The 20,752-nt window shown below is 47.1% G+C and overlaps 1 protein-coding gene across 1 annotated transcript in view; it reads left to right on the top strand.

Moving 5' to 3' along the window:
- Window positions 1-17,690, top strand: part of ADCY2 (adenylate cyclase 2) — a 387,968-nt gene extending 370,278 nt beyond the window's left edge. Inside the window, exons 23-25 of the mRNA XM_025451236.2 lie at window positions 8,158-8,272; window positions 12,480-12,604; window positions 16,863-17,690. Of these exons, the coding sequence (XP_025307021.1) occupies window positions 8,158-8,272; window positions 12,480-12,604; window positions 16,863-17,015 (393 nt within the window). The 3' untranslated portion in view covers window positions 17,016-17,690. The remainder of the gene's footprint in view (window positions 1-8,157; window positions 8,273-12,479; window positions 12,605-16,862) is intronic.
- Window positions 17,691-20,752: the final 3,062 nt, after the last annotated feature.

The following is a 20,752-nucleotide window of genomic DNA, read 5'->3' as shown; positions in this document are numbered from 1 at the left end:
GTTAGGATCTGCACAATTAAGTCACTGCTGCTTCCTGCCTGACCTTAGCACACCTTTGCTGTCCAGCATGCCCCATCCCTCCTGCCCTCCTCAGCTGCAGCCATCAGACTGGCCTTCTTAGCTACCCTTGAGCTGCTTCCTGACTCCTTACCAGGCACCACGGTTCATAAGTGATTATTTACCTGATGCTGGAGTGACTTTCGAGTGAGACCACTCATGATTTACTGTAACAGCTAAGCTTCCTACACCCCAGATCCTTACATAAAGTGGTGAGCCTGCCCATTTCCTAAGGCTATTGGGAAGACTGCATTAATATGCAAAATACTCCGTGGCCTGAGCAGGTAATAAAAATGCTAATAGCCCTAATAATCAGTTGTGACTTGTACACTGTTTTGCATATTGATACCATTGCTACCTCCAGTAGAACAGCTATAAGGGTTTGGGATATAAATGTAATATGATACGTCGTCATGTCCAGGTGGAGAGTTTACTCAATATGAGCCATTTTGGTGTAGGGCATTTAATTAGATCTTACTAAGGTCACCCTAGAAATATTTTGAAGTGCAGTACAAGTCTTCTGCAAGCAACGTACCTTATGTTTGATTGGGGTGGGGGATGGTAACGCCCTTGATGCATATCAATGTGGACATTTTATTTTTATAAGAGATGAGTGTCTCTTCTGCCTTTTGTAACCTAGCTAGCTGTATCCTACCTACTTATTTTTCCAGTTATAAGCCAAGAAACCTTTCTGTTTATTGTTCTGCCAAATATTTAGTTTGGCAACAAAAGACATTCAATATTTGCAAAATATATTGAGTTTATCAAGGATTAATGTGTTTTTCTTAAACCCAAGAAGAGGCAAAGGTATCTGGATAAAAAGCCTTTGCAAATGTAGCTCTTATTCATAAGGTCCTCCCCATTTTCTCCCAGTGGGAGCAGCATACTTACCCACGGGAACACAGACGCATAGCAGCCTGTCAACACCTAGCCAGAGCGGGGCTTTTATGTCTGCCTTTGTTTTGCTTCGTTTGTATTTCTTAAATGAAACAGTGCGTTCTAATTTTAAGCTTGCAGACAACATGACTAAATGGTTGGTTGCATTATGCATAACAACTGACTGTTGTTTTTCAAAGAAGCAGGCGCTTGTCAAAAAGTGAAATGTTAGACTGAGAAAGGGCTGGCGTTCTAACCCCACTCACACTTCCATGAACGTGCAGGATAAGCAGATGTGCTGTGCTGGAAGCCGCTGGTCAGCAGCCCTCCCCTCCACTGCCAGGACCCCACCTGCTTCCAGGCCGGAGCTGCAACTCCTGCTTGTTCCTTGCCTTGGCCTTCACACTTGAAGCCGTGAGAGCAAATTGTGGTTAAAAGTATTTTTTCTTGACTTACAGAGTATTAGTTTTAGACAAAGGACATTTCACAAAAAAAACTATCATTTCCAGGGCACCTGGGTGGCTTAGTGGTTGAGCATCTGCCATCAGCTCAGGTCATGATCCCGGGGTCCTGGGATCGAGTCCCACGTCAGGCTCCCTGCATGATTATCATCAGGGATGAAGTTCAGGTAGATAATCTACCAATTTTCAAGAGAAGCTGGAAATGATAGTTTTTTTTTTTTAATATTTTATTCATTTATTCATGAGAGACCCAGAGAGAGAGGCAGAGACACAGGCAGAGGGAGAAGCTTCTCCTGAAAATTGGTAGATTATCTACCTGAACTTCATCCCTGATGATAATCATCATCAGCTGGAACACAGAAGCAGCTGGTTCTTTTTTAGACCTGGCTTGTCCGCAGTGCGCCTCCTCACCACTCCGTCTGGCCTCGCTAGCCTCACCGCACACTGGAAGCTCAGCACTCAAGCCCTGAGAGGCTCTAGGGGCCCTATCATAGAGGAAGTCCATCCTTCGTGCCCTAGTCAAGGATCACGGTTTCTCTGGTCTTGGCAGTTGTGTACAGGGTTCTGATCTTTTTCAAACAAATATTATTAAGAACTTTAGTAAGTTGAACCCAGAACACAAGAAGGAAAACGTTCATTCAGATTCATGCCTTGATTATATTATTGGTGTAATGAGCCCTTCCTCTGGCTCTTATTCACAGACTCAAGTACATTGATATCCATGGCCAGAAACACTTTGAGAAGAAATAATTTGTTGTACCAGAAAAAAAAAAAAAAAAAAAACAGGGGGGCGGGGGACAGAGGCAGGTGGTGGCAGGAATATTTTACTCATCACCATGGTATGAGGACTAGTGCTTTTCAAAATTTTTATAAAGCGGGTGTCTTCTTACTCTTTTGAATTACTCAATGTAATTATTGATTTGTTTTATGTAAAAATTACCTGATTTTAAAAACATTTAAAAATAAGTTTAGTATTTTATTTTACTCATTATAAAATAATAATTATTTTTTAAATTTTACTAAAAAACAAATCCAACAGCAGACCCAGGGCTGTAGGTTGAGAGTAGTTACTAAACTTTTTGTCCCATCTGGTTCTTGCTGAGTTTGACCTGGAGAGACACCGCTGCTGCTAGCATAAATGTTTCTCCTTTATTCAGCTCCCTCCCTCCCCCAAATCAAATCCCAGGCCCCATGTGATCCACCCATGAGATGGATTCCTATACTCGCTCACCCAGTGTATTAGCAAAATGGAGCTGCCAACCAAGCAGTGGACAGTAAACATTTCCCATCTGCATTCACTGACTCAGGTTAATGGTTCTGTGTCTGGCTTGGCTGTTCTAGATTTTACTTAGCTAGTAGGACATCCAGCAGAGGTTTCCTCTCCCCACTGTGGTAAGTGCCAGGTACTTGCCAGTGACTTGCCCTTGGTAGCAGCACCGCCCCCCCACAGCCCCGAGTTTGCAGTCCAGGAAAATCATGTGTGCAGACACTTTCAATGCACACAGGTGCATTGAAAGTGCACACATTTCAGGTGATGTGGAGAGTATCTGAGAATATTGGAGACATCTTAGCACAGGCTGCCCTAACAAACTGCCAGAGACTGGGTGACAGACAACAACAACCCTTTATTTCCCACAGCTCTGGAGGCTGGTGTGTCCAAGACCAGGGCACCCTCAGATCAGGTGTCTGACGAGCACCCTCTTGTCCGTTTGTCGATGGTGTTCTTGCCGTGGGTCATGGGTGGAAGCAAGCTCTCCCCGGCCCCTTCTTGTAAGGGCACCATTCAGGAGGGCTCCCCTCACATGACCTAACCACTCCCTAAAGCCCCCACCTCCTAATCCATCCAACACAGTGGGGATCAGGCTTCACCATATGAATTTTGAAGGGGCACATTCAGCCCAAGGTTGAGGGACCCTGCCAGACTGACTAGGGAGGAAGTGAGGAGTCACGCTGAGACCTGCCGCCGTTTCATGGTAGCTAAAGCACATTTTGAAACTAATAACCATAGTTTCCTTTCCTGGAAAAGGAGAAAATAGTTTGGGTCTCTGCTGAAATGAAAAAGCAGTGCCCTGGTGCATTGTACTTTTGTACAAACTCCAGCGCTCCCATGATGTGTTGTAAGCAGAGAGAAATCTCCTCCTGCTTTCATGCTACTGACAGGAACCTGAAAACTGAGAGAAATGAAGCTATGGCTCTGCACTAAATATACAGAGAATCTCAAAGACACAGGGAGCGTCAGACACTTTGGTCATTGTCAGAGCTGTACATCCCTGTAGGTTGCTCAGTGTGTGCAAAGGGAGAATGTTCTAAACTGGGTCCTAAGACAGCTTCTGACTGGCATTTCCTCCTAGATGCTTTCCGTGTCAAGCAGAGTAACATGCTTCTCTAAACCATCATAAAATCCTAAATAAATCCTGAGCCCTAGGGATACAGGCTGAATTCATGTAACCACTTCATTTCACCTTGCCCACACCCCTGTGAGGTAGGTGGTTACTGTCCCATCTTGGATGAGGATACTGATGCCTAGAGAAGTTATGTGACTCAGCCAAGGCCACACAGCTGATGGTTATAGGACCTGGGGCTGAACCCAATGCTGCCCAACTCAAAGGTACCAGCAGTTATTTGGGGAACTTCGTACCTTCAGACAAGTAGTGGTCGGAGTCTAAAGCATGGGCCTAGGAAAATGAAGAGGTGAGTGAAGGAAGTGTGCTCATGGGAGGCAGACTTAGGAGCTGAGGGGTCGGGAGAGGAGACGAGGCACAGAAGGCCAGGCTGCCAGCACCTCAGGCTTCTGATTCACGGATTTGTAATTAATGGCGCCATTAGCAAAGCAGAAGAGTCAAGAATAAGAGCTGTCTTTTGGGAGGTGAAACAATATTAGTTTTAGATACACAGTTTGTGCTCTAAGATATCCAAGTATCATTTCAGCCTTCCACACAGGTGGCGGCTAGTTCCAGAGTCATTAATGAACGACTCCTGGTGATAGCTCCCCATCAACTGAGTATCTCTTAGACTCATCGTCGTCGAACCCACCTGCCACCATTTACCAGCAAGACGATCAAGGAAAGCTGCTTACCTGTCTACATGTCTGTGCATATCTTACGTAAATCTGTCGCTGAGGAAGCTCACAAAAATGAATACGATGCAAATGTTTTAAAACTAATAAAGTGGAAGGAAAGTCAAAGATGCGATGCAAAGATGAAGATGATACATAAAATGCACACCGCCAAGTTCCAACCATGTTCTAGATGCACATTTGGGGGGAAGATGGCAGTGCTGCTAAGACGGGACCCAGGGTCAGACTCCTGGCTGCAAAGCCTGGCTGTGCCACTTACACAAGTTATTAGCCCTCCGAGGTGTCCCTTTCCCCATCAGCATGATGGGCACGAAGACAGGAAGTCCTTCATGGGACTCGCCGTGAGCATTAAATACATACATGCGCGTGCTATTGCTGTTCATTGGAGATTTCCAGCAGCCAGCAACTACAGTGCCCCCGTGTTCATGGGGACGACCCTATCACTCATTCATTAATATATGGGAAAACCAGGCCACATAGGGTACAGGCCCTCATATCCACGACAGTGGGTCCGCAATGAGCCATGTGCTTGGTGGCTAACTTCCTTCTGGAAATTGGTTTAAAATACGAGGGCAGGGGTTGAGGGGATGCTTGCTGGAACATCCTTTAATGTGCATTTTAATAAGATGCGTTCTCTATAAAATGAGATGGGCTGAAGACCGTGAGAACCACCTAAATCCAGGTTCAGTGAATCTAGATGGGTCGATGGATGGCCTAGCGGTCAGACTGTTTCCCATAAGTATTTTTTCGTGCGTTGGAGTTGTGTTAACACTGGGAAGTTGTGAGTCGCATTCGTGCCCTCCAACAGGTGCCTGACACTCAGGTGTTGGGAGCCACCACGTGATCTTTGGCCTGTGATGATCAGCTCACTTGGGACAGAGCAGACCATCCCTTTGGGAAGCACTGCGGGGGAGGGGGGGCTTCAGATCTCCCAGGGGTGTCCGGGGGGAGAACAGTGCCTAGGCAGTAGTCCTAAACCTTCAACACCAGACAGCTGCCAGCACAGCAGGTGCTCCGTGGATATTTGATGGGTGGAAGAAGGGCAAGGAGGAAAGAGGAGAGGTCAAGAGAAGAAGCATATGTTTCAGCCTAAAAATTTAGCTCGGTTTTTACCAGTCCCTTGGGTTATAAAATGACCTTGATAAAGATACTTTTGCTTTAAGTGGCGTTCCTTGCTGGTGGAGTTTCCAAAGCAAACAGCTTCCAGAATGTGTTCAGGGACACCAAATGTGTCTGCTCACCGTGTCACTGGAAGTCCGTTAAATATTTGGAGGCACCTAACAGAAATCATTTGGATCGTGGGAGAAAGAGCTGCTTTATATTGTCATCAAATATTTATTAAAAGCTCAGTTAGAAGGACATTTTGCAATGAACTGAGCTCTTCTAAAGACTGAACATAATTTTTTCCAGGATTTACTAAGCCCAAGTGAGTTATCGATGTTGGAGTTAAACCCCACTTGCAGTGAGTGCAAGTGGAGTTTTCCACTTGCATGAAACCAGATCAGGGGATAATTCATCAGGGAGAGAAGCTCGTTTGCTCTTCTGAGGTTCAGTAGAAAGCCCCCGTGGCAAATCTGTTCTTGCTGGGACGGTTGTGATGTGAGCGACACAGGATCCTGCCTGTCGATCCAACAGTTCGCGCCTCCTGTTTCCAGAGGACTGCATGAACCTCCAAATCACGCCTTCCCGGGGGCATGAGACAAGAGACCCCAGGGAGCTCTGCTGGAAGAACAGCACTGTTGTTAAGAAATGACTTCATTTGCACTGACATTAGCCGATGGTTGTCATAGTTCCACTTGTTTAAATGGTTTGGATTTTTCTCGCACAATTTTAAGTTGAGGATTTATGGCAATGGTAACATTTCATTAGTCTTTCTCTAGAATGATAGAATTTATCTGAGCAGAGGAAGAACTTTCTGAACAGGAAATTTACTGTTTCTTCTCTGCTCATGATTATATTACTGAGTGCGGTGGTCTCGGGGATATTGGGCAATGTCTAGGGACGTTTTGGGTTGTCACTCGTGGAAGGCAGCTGCCACTGGCCTGTGTGGGCAGAGGCCGAGGTCACTTCTCAGCATCCTGCAGGGCCCAGGACAACCCCCAGGACAAGGAACCATCTTCCCTTGGAGCCCTGTCCCACTTTAGCAGGTGCTTGAATGCCCACCTCTCCAGGCGGATGTACCCCCAAATGAGCCATCGGTTGGCTTTGACCCCTCCGCCAAGCTTGGCGATGCTCTCTGCTCCTCCTAGACATTTCCTCTTGGCTACCCGACAGGCAGTCTAGGAGCAGCCTCTCAACAACCATGTATCAGGCGCTTCTCCCCGGCCACTTTGATCTTGTGGAGACACAGATTAATGGAAGACATTCTCTGCCCTTGGGGAGCTCACAGACCAGTGAGGGACATAAAAGACGGCACTGATTCTCGGGCTGAGATGGACACCGGGAGCCAAAGCCCCAGACTCATGGGCATGTCACCCCACATCCGCGTGCACCGAGTCATTGATGAACAGGGCAGAGGGAACCTACAGGACATGTAAATACATCTGATGGATTATCTGCATATACTAATAAAGAATCTGTGTTTAAAATATAACCAAAAAAAGAAATTCTAGAAAGATGATCTTCAGAAGGAATTACAAATGTAGTAGGTGTTATAAATTCATAGTAAATAAAAATTAGTAACAGAAATATAAGTATAAATTAATAGTAAATAGGAATAGAAATCCCCACTTACCTTCATTGGAAACCTTGAACTTGTCCTTCCTTCTGCTCTGTATGTGTGGTGACTGTTCCTGGAGGGATGATGTGGATGCCCAGGGACAGGAGAGCCAGGACTCGTGGTCTCCTGTATCAGCTGGCTAGGGCTGCCGTAACAGAGCGCCACAGACTGGGGCCTTAAACAACAGAAATCTGTTGACTCCCAGGTCTGGAGACCAAGTCAGAGGTCGAGGTGCTGACGGGGTTCTGAGGCCTCTGTCCTTGCTGTGTAGACATCGTCTTCCTCGTGTCTTCGTGTGGTCATCTTCATGGGTCTGTGTCTTACTCTCCTCTTTGTATAAGGACACTAGTCATACTGGATAAGTCATACTAATCACCCAATTTAATCTTGATCCCGTCTTTAATGATGGAGAGAAGAATCTCCAAATACAAATTCTGAGGTATTGGAGGTGATGAATTCGGGGGAAGGGGGATGCAGAACACCCCCCATTGGGGCAAATGGAAGATGTGGTGTTTCCAGAACCGAGGTGAGCTATGGCAGGTGTGGAGTGGGGAAGAGGAGGAATGGACCCCAGCCTTCTCCCCTGCGCCCCCTGACCTTCCCTGGCCCCTACCATCGGTCAACCCAACAGAAAGCCAGAGGTCAGCAGCAAAGTGGGGAGTCGGGGATGAGGGGCAAGCCGAGAACCAGGAGCCAGGCCCTCCTCGTGGGGTCTTCTCTTGGCAGTTTCTGCCTGGGTATCCCATGTCTTCTGGTGTCTCAGATTACCCCACGGCCACAGAAATGAATTGGGGCACCAGGCCTCCTTGTGATGAGGGGGGCTCCTCACAAAACGTCTGCCAGGGCTGTAGGGCTAAAGTGCAGTAGCCGCGAGCATCCTTTCTGCCTGGAGCCCAGTTCTGTGACTCAAGGGACCGTTTCCCTGCTCGTGGAGCTCTAACCTTGCTTGTGTGTCTCTCTCTGTCCAGGAGCCCGAGAGGCAGTACATGCACATTGGCACCATGGTGGAGTTTGCCTTTGCCCTGGTGGCGAAACTGGATGCTATCAACAAGCACTCCTTCAATGACTTCAAGTTGCGAGTGGGTATGTTGTGTAGAGAGATGTGGCCTGTAGGTGCGGGGAAGGTGTGGCGTGAGGGACCAGCTTGTGTCCTGAGGGCAAAAAGACTGAATTTGCTGGGAGGGGGCAGGCTCAGGGAAGTTAGGAGCCTCTGAGGCACTTTTGCACAAATTAGAAAACAAAATACCCTTTGGTTGGACCCTGGCTAAGAGCACTGTGTTTAGCAAGTGGACCGTGAGCTGGATTTCAGCTCCGCTGCCTCATCCACCCAGCCGGGGTCCCTCTGCCAGTCATGTGCATGGCCTTAAGCCATCCTGAGGAGCTCACTTACGCCACCAACTGTAAACCACTCCATTATTTTAGGGACTCCTGCTGGTGAAATGAGCACCTGCCAGCGGTCGTGAGATGCATACAGACTTTGGAGATCCAAAGATGTAAACAAACAAACAAAATCTTAAAGGCATCTTTGTTGAAATCATCACACACCCCTGAGGTCACAACCTCCAAGAACCCCAAACCTATGTCCCAGGTTCTGAGATAGCCATAGCTTTTCTGATTGAAAGTTCAAATCCAAGAGAAAAGGCCAACTTTCTTTAAAATTTAAAATTTTCTACTAAGTTCTTCTCTTCAAGTTGACTCATGAGCGTGCTTCATGCTTAGTTGGCCTTTTACAAATGTCTATAAAAATACAAAGTGTGCTTTCAGCTCTCAGCTTAGCACACAGCTGCCTTGCTATGTTTGCACTTATGGCCGTTCACAACTGGTAAGAGCTGCTTTGACCATATTATGTCCCTCTTGGCAACACATTTTGCTTCTTCTGAAAACAAGTCCACACAAGAGTAGTTCTTTTAACAAATTCCATCGGAAAGGCTTTTCACCTCTATTGCATACAGATTTCAACTTAAAAAAAAAAAACAATATTTAGAGTGATTTTCTTCCTTTTCTCTTCTGAATTTTAAAACCCAGAAATAGGGCAGCCCGGGTGGCTCAGAGGTTTAGTGCCACCTTCAGCCCAGGGCGTGATCCTGGAGACCCAGGAATGAGTCCCACGTCAGGCTCCCTGCATGGGGCCTGCTTCTCCCTCAGCCTCTGTCTCTGCCTCTCTCTCTCTCTATGCCTCTCATGAATAAATAAAATCTTTACAAAAATAAAACCCAGAAATTTTTTACATCTCTTAAGCAAAAGGTGACCTCTTTGCTGCTTCCATTTGCTGTTAATTGTTAGCATCTGGACACATTTTTCTTTGTCCTCACCTCCGTGGGCCTCCTTCACGGCACTACCTTCTACTACAGAGATGAGAAGAGCCAGGCAGGCTGGGGGCTTCCCACAGCCTGCTGACCACATCAAGTGCAGAGGTGTCCCCTTGGCCCTAGGGCCTCTTTATTGTTTTGACAGCTTAGAAAATGAGCACCTCAAACTATCAAACTACTCTCATCTAAAAAAAAAAAAAAAAAAAATCTATTACCCAGCAGCATGACCTGCTCCATTGTCAAGCATATACAAACAAACCAGAACAACACTGTCGTTCATTGTAAGATGAGGATAGTCATTTGCTGGTCACCTGTGTTACATCCAAAAAAGGCTGGACCATATTGGTCTAGACCATTACTGTGTTTTCCAAATTAATGTGAGTAATTGAATAGATCCTCTTCAAAAGGAATTTATTGTGTGCTTACTTTACACTGATTATTGAATGACTAATAGTATCTATCTATACACTCACCCCACACGCCAGTTCTTCCAGATTTCTAAAGAAGCCTAAGCTCAATGTTTCACCAGCCTCTGGGGCTGCCTTCCTTTCCCCACTCATGGGCCTCGCTTTGGGCGGCTTCCCTGCTGCACCTGAGTGCACGGTGCCATCCAGTGGCAGTTCATGGTAGGAACGTGGAAGAGTAATAGTTTAAAAAAAAAAAAAAGATAAATATAAGAGCTGAATTCGCCCCTAATGTCCTTTTCTGCGTGTCAAGCTGCAGAATCAGTCAGTTAACAGAGGTCAAAATTCGAGCACATTCCTGCACTAAGTAGAGATTGACCTGTGCCAGGAATCATCGGCCCAGGCTCTCCCTGTAGCCCCCCCACCCGCCGTCCCCAGGCGCTGACCAAGCAGGACTCAGCAGCCAGCAGAAAAGTTGATGCCACAGGGGCTTGAGAGCACCAGCCAGCAGCCAGCATCTGGAATCGATTATTTGGGGTGTCTGCAGCAGAGTGTGAGCTTTTGACTACTCGGCAAAAGCAAAGCAGAATTTCTTTCCCACCTCTTGCACACCTTCAAAGATTTTGTAAAATCGTGTTCGTATTGTGTTTCCTCCCTACCCTTCCATTGCAGAGAGGAAGCTGTGCCTTAAGTCTGTAACAAACCGTAGCACACTAAGCAGTTCGGGACTGGGAAATGGGATCACTCAGAAACATCACCCTTATCAGTCTATACAAGCTGACTCCTGCAGTAAGGCAGGGTCCTAGATCCACCAGGAAACGTAAAGGGCGTCATTAGCCAATGTCAATATTTCTATTTCTGTTTCTGTGGCCTTCCTCCGCACTACTCCCAGAATAACAGGGTCTGCCCGTTTGAAGTGAGATGCTGGGACTAGGGGACTCCTCCTACCTGGTGCACGGTAGGTGGAGGAAGAGCCCAGGCCTCTCTGCTTAGAGAAGTTGATCAGACTTCTCAGGCTTCAGCTCCAGGAGGCAGATGGCATGCCCAGGTCTCAGGCAGCGCGAAAGCACACCCAGAGCCCAGGTGTCCACATGTAATAACCATGAGTTTATAATTGCCGTTAGTGAGCTGGGGTGCCTGATTAGCTGGGAAGTCACATGGCAGGCCGGAGAGCAAGAAATCCGTCCGGCCAGCGAGGTCAAGGCCAGCTGGGCTGAAGAGAGGCGACTCCTGAGTTTCTCCAGCACCCTTTTGATGGCTCTCCCTGGGGAATCACAGTTGGTGAGGGGGCTTACACCAGAGGTGGGGTTGTTGTCAGTCTGATATGGATGCAGAGCTGTAAAGAGGGTAGCTTCAAGTGGGCCAAGAACCCAAGCGACAAAGCCTGAGAGACCTCCCACCGCTTGCCTGGAGACCCTCTGTGGGTCACACCCACCTACTGGGGCCAGCCTGTCTACCCCAGGATCTGCCACAGTCCTATCAGTTGTGCCTTCTTGTGTCGTAGAATTTCCTGAAATCTGAATCTGTGTGGCCCATAAGAAGATTTACTGTTGTTTTAATGCCAACATGGGTAGACTTCCTCACTAGTACAGTGCATGTTAAGGGAGTCCTTTGGAAGGTGGTTTAGCAATGGAAATGAAGCACAAACATGTTCCTCTGGAATTCAGTAAACTTGCCATTGAGATATTACCAAGGCAATGACCCTAAAGGTGGGAAGAAACCTTATGCAGGGGACACTTGTGGAAGAAAGAGGAGGGCAGCATCCTTACAAGCAGGGGCCTTGGAGCGAACTGCCACCTACCACCTGTCTGATGGCACCATCCCCTGCTTCCTTGCCTGAAACTGGAAGTGTTGGTGACAGTACCCACCCCATCGGGCTCTTCTGAGAACCGCAGGAGTTTATACATGTGAAGCATGTGGAACAGTGCACAGCAAGTAGGAAACACAACAGTGGTAGGGTGGCAGTGGTGCATTCAGCAAGATGTTGGCATGAACCCAAAAGTCCAGCATGGCACAGCTGCTGCTAGGGCAGTCCATCCACTCAGCTATTTAAAACAGAAAGATGGGGCACCTGGGTGGCTCAGTGGTTGAGCATCTGCGTTCAGCTCAGGGCATGATCTCAGGTCTGGGGATCAAGTCCCACATCGGGCTCCCTGTGGGGAGCCTGCTTCTCCCTCTGCCTATGTCCTTGCCTCGCTCATGAATAAATAAATAAAATCTTTTTTAAAATTTTAAAAAAATAAAATAGAAAGATGTATATTTGCAAAATTAACATTGACTACCAAACTATTGGAAAACACAATAATCGTCCCTTGTCTAAGATTACGTAGCAGCATAGAAGACTGTCCCGTTTAAGTTTTTTTAAAAGCATAGCCAATGATATGCTATTATGGAATAATCATGGTAGATGGGCACATGAGCACAAATCAAGATTAACAAGGGAAAACAATTATTTTTCTTTGCTCTAGAATTCCATGAGTTGGGCTAATGTTTGTTTAGTAACCGTGATTCAAAAACAGCCTTGTAAAACTTTTGCTGTAACTTGAATCTTGTTCACCCAGTTCTTATGTGTTGCAGGTATTAACCATGGGCCTGTAATAGCTGGTGTGATTGGAGCCCAGAAGCCACAGTATGATATCTGGGGTAACACGGTGAACGTGGCCAGTAGGATGGACAGCACCGGCGTGCTGGACAAAATACAGGTAATGCAGTCTGCTCTGTCAGCATCGGCCAGTTCTCTCCTCTTGGGAACTATGAATAAGTATAATAATGATGACATTAATACATTTAAAACAAAGAACCTTGAAAGTTAGTTAAATCATGAGAAAACCTTGAAACACCTTGAAATTGACATAAAGCCTTTTTCTATTGCGGCGCAACGTTCACTCATTTTTGCACTCGCTGTTAACTATTGTTAACTATTGCTAACTATCTAAACTATTGTTTAGAAATGTAATACTATAAAGATTATTGCATTTGTGAAAGCCAATGACTGCAATCACCAACGCGGCAATCGACACTTGGGCGTGAAGTCAAGGCTGGACCGTTGTCTCCTCTTCCATCTCCTGGCCCCAGGTGCTTTGCCAAGGAGGGGAATGGTATAACCCAAACCAGACATAACCCCCACACTTCCTGTCCCGGAGGCTGAATTGGGAAGAGGCAGGAAAAAGCCTAGTGGGGAAAGACAAGGGGTAGGATTCTGGGTGATGTGTATGTAGTGGCAACGCCAAATCGAACCAGCGTGGGGTTTGGACATCTAGAATGATGGGAAAGTGTTGGAATCCACCCAAGGGAGGATGCTTGGGCATGGTGCCAGACACCTAAAAGGAGAGACTGTCTTCTCCTAATGAGAAGAATGTGTGCACGTGTGTGGCTATGCAGAACCTTCTATCTGCCTCACCCTCAGAAAGCCGTGGTTCTGCATTTTCCTCCAGCTTTGTTATATTCTGGAAAATACATTCCTGCCAAGTGGCAAATTTGTATAAAAACCACTGGACATGGACACAAATAATAGGCTCTTTTTTTCTTTTTCTTTTTCTTTCTTTTTTCTTTTCTTTTTTCTTTTTTTTTTTTTTTTTTTTGATTGCTTGTGGAGAATTCCATAAGTCCCCGTTCTGTGTGCCTTGGTTTGGCCAGTGTCCTCAGGTAACCGTGCCCCCTAACAATATGGTAGAGGTTTAGAGTTCTTACTTCTGTAGGAGACCTCAGCTCCAATGTCATTAAACTGCTTACTTGGCTTTCACACTCCCCACCTCATTCATTCAAGAGGATTCCATTTCTGTGAACTTTCCATAGCATAGCCTTAATCTTTATATGGCATGGGACCCACATTACTTCTAAGTGTTCATCTTCTTGCAGCCTGATGATTAGTGAACAGTTGCTGAAAGTGAGCAACCGAGCACCAAAGAGAAGGGAGAGATGGCAAGTGATGTGGGGATGAGTGGAACGTCCAGGGCTTCCCACCCAAACCACCGTTGCCAGAGAAAAGAGCCAGTTGGCTGTGCCCAGGAGATCCATCCAGACGAAGCTCGAAATACAAATGGGGCTGGAGTGGTGGTCACTGTCTGTGGAGATGTCCCACTTGCCTCCCACCTTGGCAGCCTCGTTGAACCAGGCCCTGTTGGCACCACAGCCTCCAGGCTTCCTGCATGTGTGTCACTGGCAGCTCCCAGTGTCCAGGGATGCTCCGGCAATCCTGGACCACACAGGCTCTTCTGTTTGGTGTGGGGAGAGGGTGCTTCTATCAAGGACACATCGTCCCAACTGTAGGCCATGCTAGGCCCCCTCCACATGCCTGGAACATTCAGAAGATGGATGAGTGACCTTAGCATGCTTCACGACTCTCCAAGGGGTTTTCAAGTACTTGGGATAAGTACCAAAAACAATTTAAGAGAGGCTGGTCAGGGAGAGCGCTCCCTCCTGGAGGTCGTAAATCCCCTACAGATCAATGTTTCAAATAAGCTTGAGCCCTTGTGTGTCTCCAAGAAGATATTGGGTGTCATAAAACTCCAGGTGATTTAGTGCTGGGCAGCCCCCTGGATGGTCTCTGCTGCTCAGAGCCTGGAGGAAATGAGAAGGGGTTTTGGCTGTCAGGAGAACAGCTCATCTGCAGGCGTGCGTGCTCACACAGCCCAGCAGCTGCGAGGTCTGTGTCCAGCAGATTCCTTCTCCTGTGGGTGTGGCTCACCCTCCTGCAGTAGCTTTGCGTTTCTGCTGGTGTGCAAGAAAAGTAGTGAGATGCCAGGAAAAGTAAGTGGTGCTGAGATCATTAAAAGTTTCTCCTGGGCCTGAGGAACAGGTTCTTTTGATTAAAGAGCATTTCACTCCCACTGCGTGTTCTCGCCTGGAAGCCCAAAGAGCAGCAGAGAAAGCCCACGTGTCACCCAGCCAGGCTTCCCCCGGACTTGCAGGAATACTGGCTGGTGCTCGTTTGGGAGACAGCTCCCTCCTTCTCCCGTCACAGTGATTGTGAGGTTGGCGCTACAAATTCCACCAGATAGCTCCCAAATGCCGGTGGTGATACTCCATGCCACTAAATACCTCAACCACAGAATGAACCCCCAAGGCTCCAAAAGACAGGCTTGTTCTCTGTGGAAGGTCAGAAGTCAACTGCCTATAGGATTCTCTAATTCTGATTACTGCTGAGAACTCTGATTGTGAGAATATATCTGTAATACCTGAGTTTCTTGACTTTGTCCATATTCTTTCCATTCTTACCCAGGACCCAAAATCCTTCCCAGGCTGCTGGCTTCATCACCTAGCTACACCTGTCCTCCCCCAGGACTTGGACCCAACCCTAGGGGAGGAGAGGACATGACCATCTGGCACCCATGCCCCCCTTCTCTTGCACTGGTAATTAGGGTCCCAAGGACCCACACACTGGCCCCTGTGCTGGGGGCTGGCCACTGGGTCAAATTACAGGAAGAGAGTGATTTTTCTAGCTTCTTTCAATAGCCTGCCCTTGAGAGCTTTTTACAACATACTTTACTCTTATTTTTGTAGGCCCCTGGACCCTCTTTCAGCCACCAAGCTCAAGAAGGCCGGCTCACCGCTGCTGCCACTGACCCAGCACCACACGGTCCCCTGATAGTGGCTGCTCCAGAAGCAAAATCATGTGATAACATTGCTGTGCTTTCCACAAGCCTGCCCAGCATGTGTCACCCACACACCTGAGGTGGCCGGACCGCACAGGCCCCATGTCCATGTCCCTTTGATGAAGTGGGAAGAAATCCCTCCTCCTCCTCCTCCTCCTTCTCCTCTGCTTTCTCACATGTTTCCAGAGCAGCATTACCATTATTTTTCTGGAAAAATAGCTCCCACCCTCTCTGCTCAAGACCCAGATACCTCCTGGGAGGCCTGACTGGGGGCCATGTTCCTGACATAAGGGTCTTCTCTCACCTCCAAAGCTAAGGCCTATTCTTAGTCACATCTGTTCTCACCTCACCCGTTCTCAAAGCAGAGGCTCTGAGCGTTCTTTAGCGGGAGGCTTCACCAGCATGCAACCAGATAGGCCCCAGGCAGGTCTGGGCTGCCATCCCCCCATCCCCAGACATGGCTCCCAAGGAGAGCACAGCACACACTCAGGCTGAGATGGTGCCAGGCTCAGTACAATCCATCTCCCCTAAGACAGGGGGGGCATCCTACCCGGGAAGTTCCACTGCCACCTGACTCAGCAGGATCTGAATGTGATTCTACACTTAGCATCCTTGCCCCATGGTCCAAGGGCAGGAGTCACCAGTGCCATCACATCGTCAGGCCACAAGGGAGGGGCCCAGCCCTGTTAGCACTCCGTGTCAATTAAGTGAGGGGAGGAAACTTCCAAGACCTGACTCTGTGGTCATGCTAAGGCTAGGGCAGACCCCTAGTGTCCTTGGAGTTTTATTCTCGAGCATTCAAGCTAGAGTGTGTGGCCATTTGCAGGAGCCAGTGGTCTTCTTGGGATATCTTCTCCCATCTGTATTAAGATCTGTTACTCATATTTATGATTCCATGAAATGACACCCATGACAGTTGTAAAGACCATCCCGAATCCCACCACTCCAGCATACCTTGATTTACTTTGTTTTCCAGGTCTCTTGTATGAGAATACATGATCTTCCTATGGCAAAATCACAGTGTGGGTCCAGGCTTCATGCTTCCTTTGGGGTGAACTGATCCCACTTTATTTCATGGTCTCATCACAGAGCATGACAGCCTCATGTTTTACTTCACCCTGGAGATCACTTGACTTTTAGGTGGTTTATAGTCTGTCACTGTCGCAGCACGAAACTACACACTGTCCTTCAAAAGCTCTTCTTCTGCATTATTCTGTCTCCTCATTTCTCAGGAGTGGAATGAGTGGGTCAAAGAACATGCCTGACACAAGGTGTCTTTTGGCTCCTGATCTCTGTGGCCAGATGACCATCCAGAGGCTGTGTGGCCTAGACACTGACCACTTCTTCTCTGTCCATGCGCTTCTAGGTCACCGAGGAGACCAGCGTCATCCTTCAGACCCTGGGGTACGCATGCACGTGTCGAGGGATAATCAACGTGAAAGGCAAGGGGGAGCTGAAGACGTACTTTGTAAACACGGAAATGTCAAGGTCCCTTTCCCAGAGCAACTTGGCATCCTGAAGAGTCGCCTTCGTTTTCAGTACAGGCCAGAAGACTGTATTTTCAGGAAGGTACCATGCACTTTCTGACTGCAAGTTCTGTCTCTCGTTTTTGATGTGCGTGCTCTGTTCTGTCCTATGGAGCCTTTTCAGACTCGTTCCTATGACCTGGTGGCATACCGTTTGGTGTCTGACGTGTGCCAAGATCGCTCTGCCACTTGCACTGTGCTTACTCCTGAGCAGAAGGAAAAGGAGTGTGTGTTATAGGAGAAATGCATCTGAAGAACTCACAAAGATGACAGATGTGAAATAAACAAAAATTCTTAAGGCAATAAAACTAGGGGGTGTATATTATCTTCCGGTGCATGTTCTTTTCTGGAAAATATGGTAGCTCGCCAACCGCATCCGCTAGTCTGATATTAAAACACACAGTATTTGTGAATAAGTTGACTCTGTCACCCCACCTGGAATTTGACTGTGTTCCCCGCGTGTGTCATCGCCAGTGGCTGTCCGCGGGCCCCAGCGGGATCCGTGGCTCTGTTGCTTCGCTCTCTTGTGTCTCGTGCTAGCAGCACGTTGCCATCCATCACCAGAATTAGTTCTCACAACCTAGAACCAGTTTTGTACCAAACACGTCCGATGTTTTGATGCCATTGTCTTTTGTAAGGTTGATTCATTAAAAGTTTTACGTACTTTGGATTAGAGTCTGTATCTTTACCCGCCCCGCGCTCTTCCTTCTCCTGTGTTTTTGCGCCAGCATTGGGGTTGTTTTCCATTCTCCTCTTGGACGGTTGTTTCAGAAAGAGCTCCCCAGAAGCAAAGGTTGAGATCTCCGTGAGTAATTGAGATCAGGACAAAGTCCGTGGTGCAGATACTTGATTTTGCCCCTCCCTGGAAGTGCTCCATGTGTCATGAGGTGCTCCGGGAAGAAATAGTTTAATGGTAAAAGGATTCTCTCCCAGCACCCTACCCTCCCTGTCCATGTACTGTGGCCTGCCATCAGCCGAGGGCTGCAGGAGAATAATTTGGCACCGACTGTGTACATCAGCAGCCACAATAGTTTGAACTCGTCGGGAGAAGCTGCCAGGCCCCGTAAGATGCCTGTTATGTCTGAGGAGGCTTAAGAGGGCACAGAGCCAATGTTACGCATTTTTGAAGAGAGAAAACTTGGGAAATTTTGTTCACGTACATCCAACTCTAGAGTTTGGGGGCTCTATCTTCACATAAGAAAATTGTACTTTGCCAAAGGGTGAAAAATAGAATGTTTAATCTGATGTTTAAAAGCAAAGCTGCAGGTGCCAGCCTGGTTGGGCACACCCGGCTGTTTTCACAGCTCAGGGCAGGCATCTGCAAGAGGCCAAGGACCCCAATCTACCAGGAACAGCTTGTTCTGGGAACTCAGGCCCCGAGCACCAGCCCTCGTTTGATTCCCGACTGATTGTTTATTGACTGTGTGACTTTGAATGTATCTTTTAATTTCTTTTATGGGTGTTTCCTCGTTGATAGCTTATGGGATCAGTTATGACTGAAAGAGCTAATGACCATGAGAGAGCCTGGCATGTACTCAGCACTTTGTCTTGCCAGAGCTGCGCTGCCAGGGCTTGGACTCAGACTCAGGTAAAAGCACTTGTCAAAACGAGTAACTGGCCTTCGTCACGCAAGTGGGAATACAGCATGACTTGTGGCATTATCTGCCCTAGTCGGGAATTTTTTTGATCCTATCATTACCTCTCAGCCTTGGCCTTAATAATTGCCTAATTCTTATAAAGGTGACCGAAGGAAGAGAACTAGTTAGTGTCAGGGCATCTGTCTTCGCTCTAACTGAAATCTGGCCTGGGAAGCCCTGGGGTTTGAGTGACTTTGGACTGGCCTTCTGTATCATTTGTAACCATGGTCAGCAGCCATGTCCCACAGGTTCTTCCTCCCTTAGAGTCTGCAGTACCCATCCCAGGGTGCTTTATGTCACCTCCCCTTAGGGGACACCCATAGCTGGGGGATTCACCAAGTGCTCTTAAGCACGGCTCTTTGCCCCAACCAGGGATGTGAATTTGGTGAAAAGAATTTGGTGGATTTGGTGAAAAGAACTCAAAAGGAGGCTTGTTTTTTTTCCCAGAACTGTATTGCCAGGCTTACCAACAATACATTTTTTTAAAGCTATCAGACTCCACTTTGCAAAGGTCTGTGCACACACGGTTCTTCCAAAATATTATCCCCAACAGAGGCAGCAGTGCCACCTGGGGACTTGCGCATTTTCAGGCCCCAACCTGGACCCACCAGGGCAGAAGTCCTGGCTGTAGAGACCAGGGCATGTGCTGTGTTTAGATGACAAGTTGTCCAGGTGACTCCAGTCCCCAGTTGCGCCCCCTCTGTGCAAAAGAGAAAACAGGTGCAGAGAGTTCCCAGTGATCAGTGACCAAGATGAGCCTAGAATGCAAAACTGCCTCCTTCCTAAAAGTGTGTCTCCCAGTCAAGGCTTCATAAGTTCCGGAGCTACAAACATTCCGGTGAGCATGCAGACAGGAGGGCTAGCAGCCCAGTGACGGTGGCAGCAAGCAAGCATCTCTCCTTGAAGCTCTCCTTAACCTTCAAGTCTTGCAGAAACCCCTCTCTCATAAAAATGCCTTGTGTAGTCCCCCTTAAAACTGCAGCGTTTCATACATCTGTTTAGAAATGTCTGCATCGTCGTGAATCCTCCACGTTGCTCTTCCCCGGGCTCAGTGTGTGCTTTCCTAAGGACTGCAAGCACTCCACTTTCCAAGAAAGATTGACTAACCATGGACATTGGACAAATTGAACATATTCAAAATCTTTGAATTCAAAGATTTTGAATATGTTCTCTTTTATAAGGGCACTCGTGAGCTTTATGCTGTAAAAGTTCAGATGCCAACAGACATACATTTAATTTTCCCCTGATGCCTAAAAAACAGGAGGTCTTTTGAAACCTTGTCCAATTCAGGCCCTGCCTTTTAAAAGGAGAAGGTTAAGGGAGTGGGATCTGACTTAAAGTAACTAAAAATAACTTAGTTTAACATAGATTTATCTTCACTTTCAGATGAAGGCATTTCTTAGAGACGCCTTGTCTTTCTTGGTAGTCAAAACTGAAGAAAGAGTAATTTGTAAAAGTTTCCACAATCCAAACTTGGCATATTTTCTATTATTTTTTTTAAACTTTATTTATTTATTCATGAGCGGCAGAGAGAGAGAGAGAGGCAGAGACACAGGCAGAGGGAGAAGCAGGCTCCATCTCCATGCAGGGAGCCTGACGTGGGACTCGATCCTGGGTCTCCAGGATCATGCCCTGGGCTGAAGGCAGCACTAAACCGCTGAGCCACCTGGGCCACCCTATTTTCTATTATTATTATAAATATAGCTTAAGGCACTCAAAGGCATTCCAAATAAACTACTGCTGTGTTTGGGAGGAAAAATAATAAAAGGCACCTACAGTGGAAAAAAAAAAGTTTCAAAAGAATAAAGAAATACTAAGGGGTCACTCAGCCCTGAAGTTGTCAACAAGTCAATGTCATATGTCCTTAGAGAATCCAAACAAAACCAGCCATGGGGGGATCAGCAGAAAAAAAATGAATTAGATCACCTGCTCATTAACCACGAAGCTGTGGAAACTTTCATTGCAGTAGGTGAGGAATGATTTCTTCCAAGCGATCCATTCAGTAAAAATATAGCCAATGTCTTAATATTTGAGTCAGTTTCAAATTATCTCCAAAATAAACATTTCCACGTTGGGTTAGAAACAGGTGATTC

Source organism: Canis lupus, chromosome 34, assembly GCF_003254725.2.
Source record: "Canis lupus dingo isolate Sandy chromosome 34, ASM325472v2, whole genome shotgun sequence".
NCBI lineage: Eukaryota > Metazoa > Chordata > Mammalia > Carnivora > Canidae > Canis > Canis lupus.
This window is presented reverse-complemented; position numbering and strand designations above follow the sequence as displayed.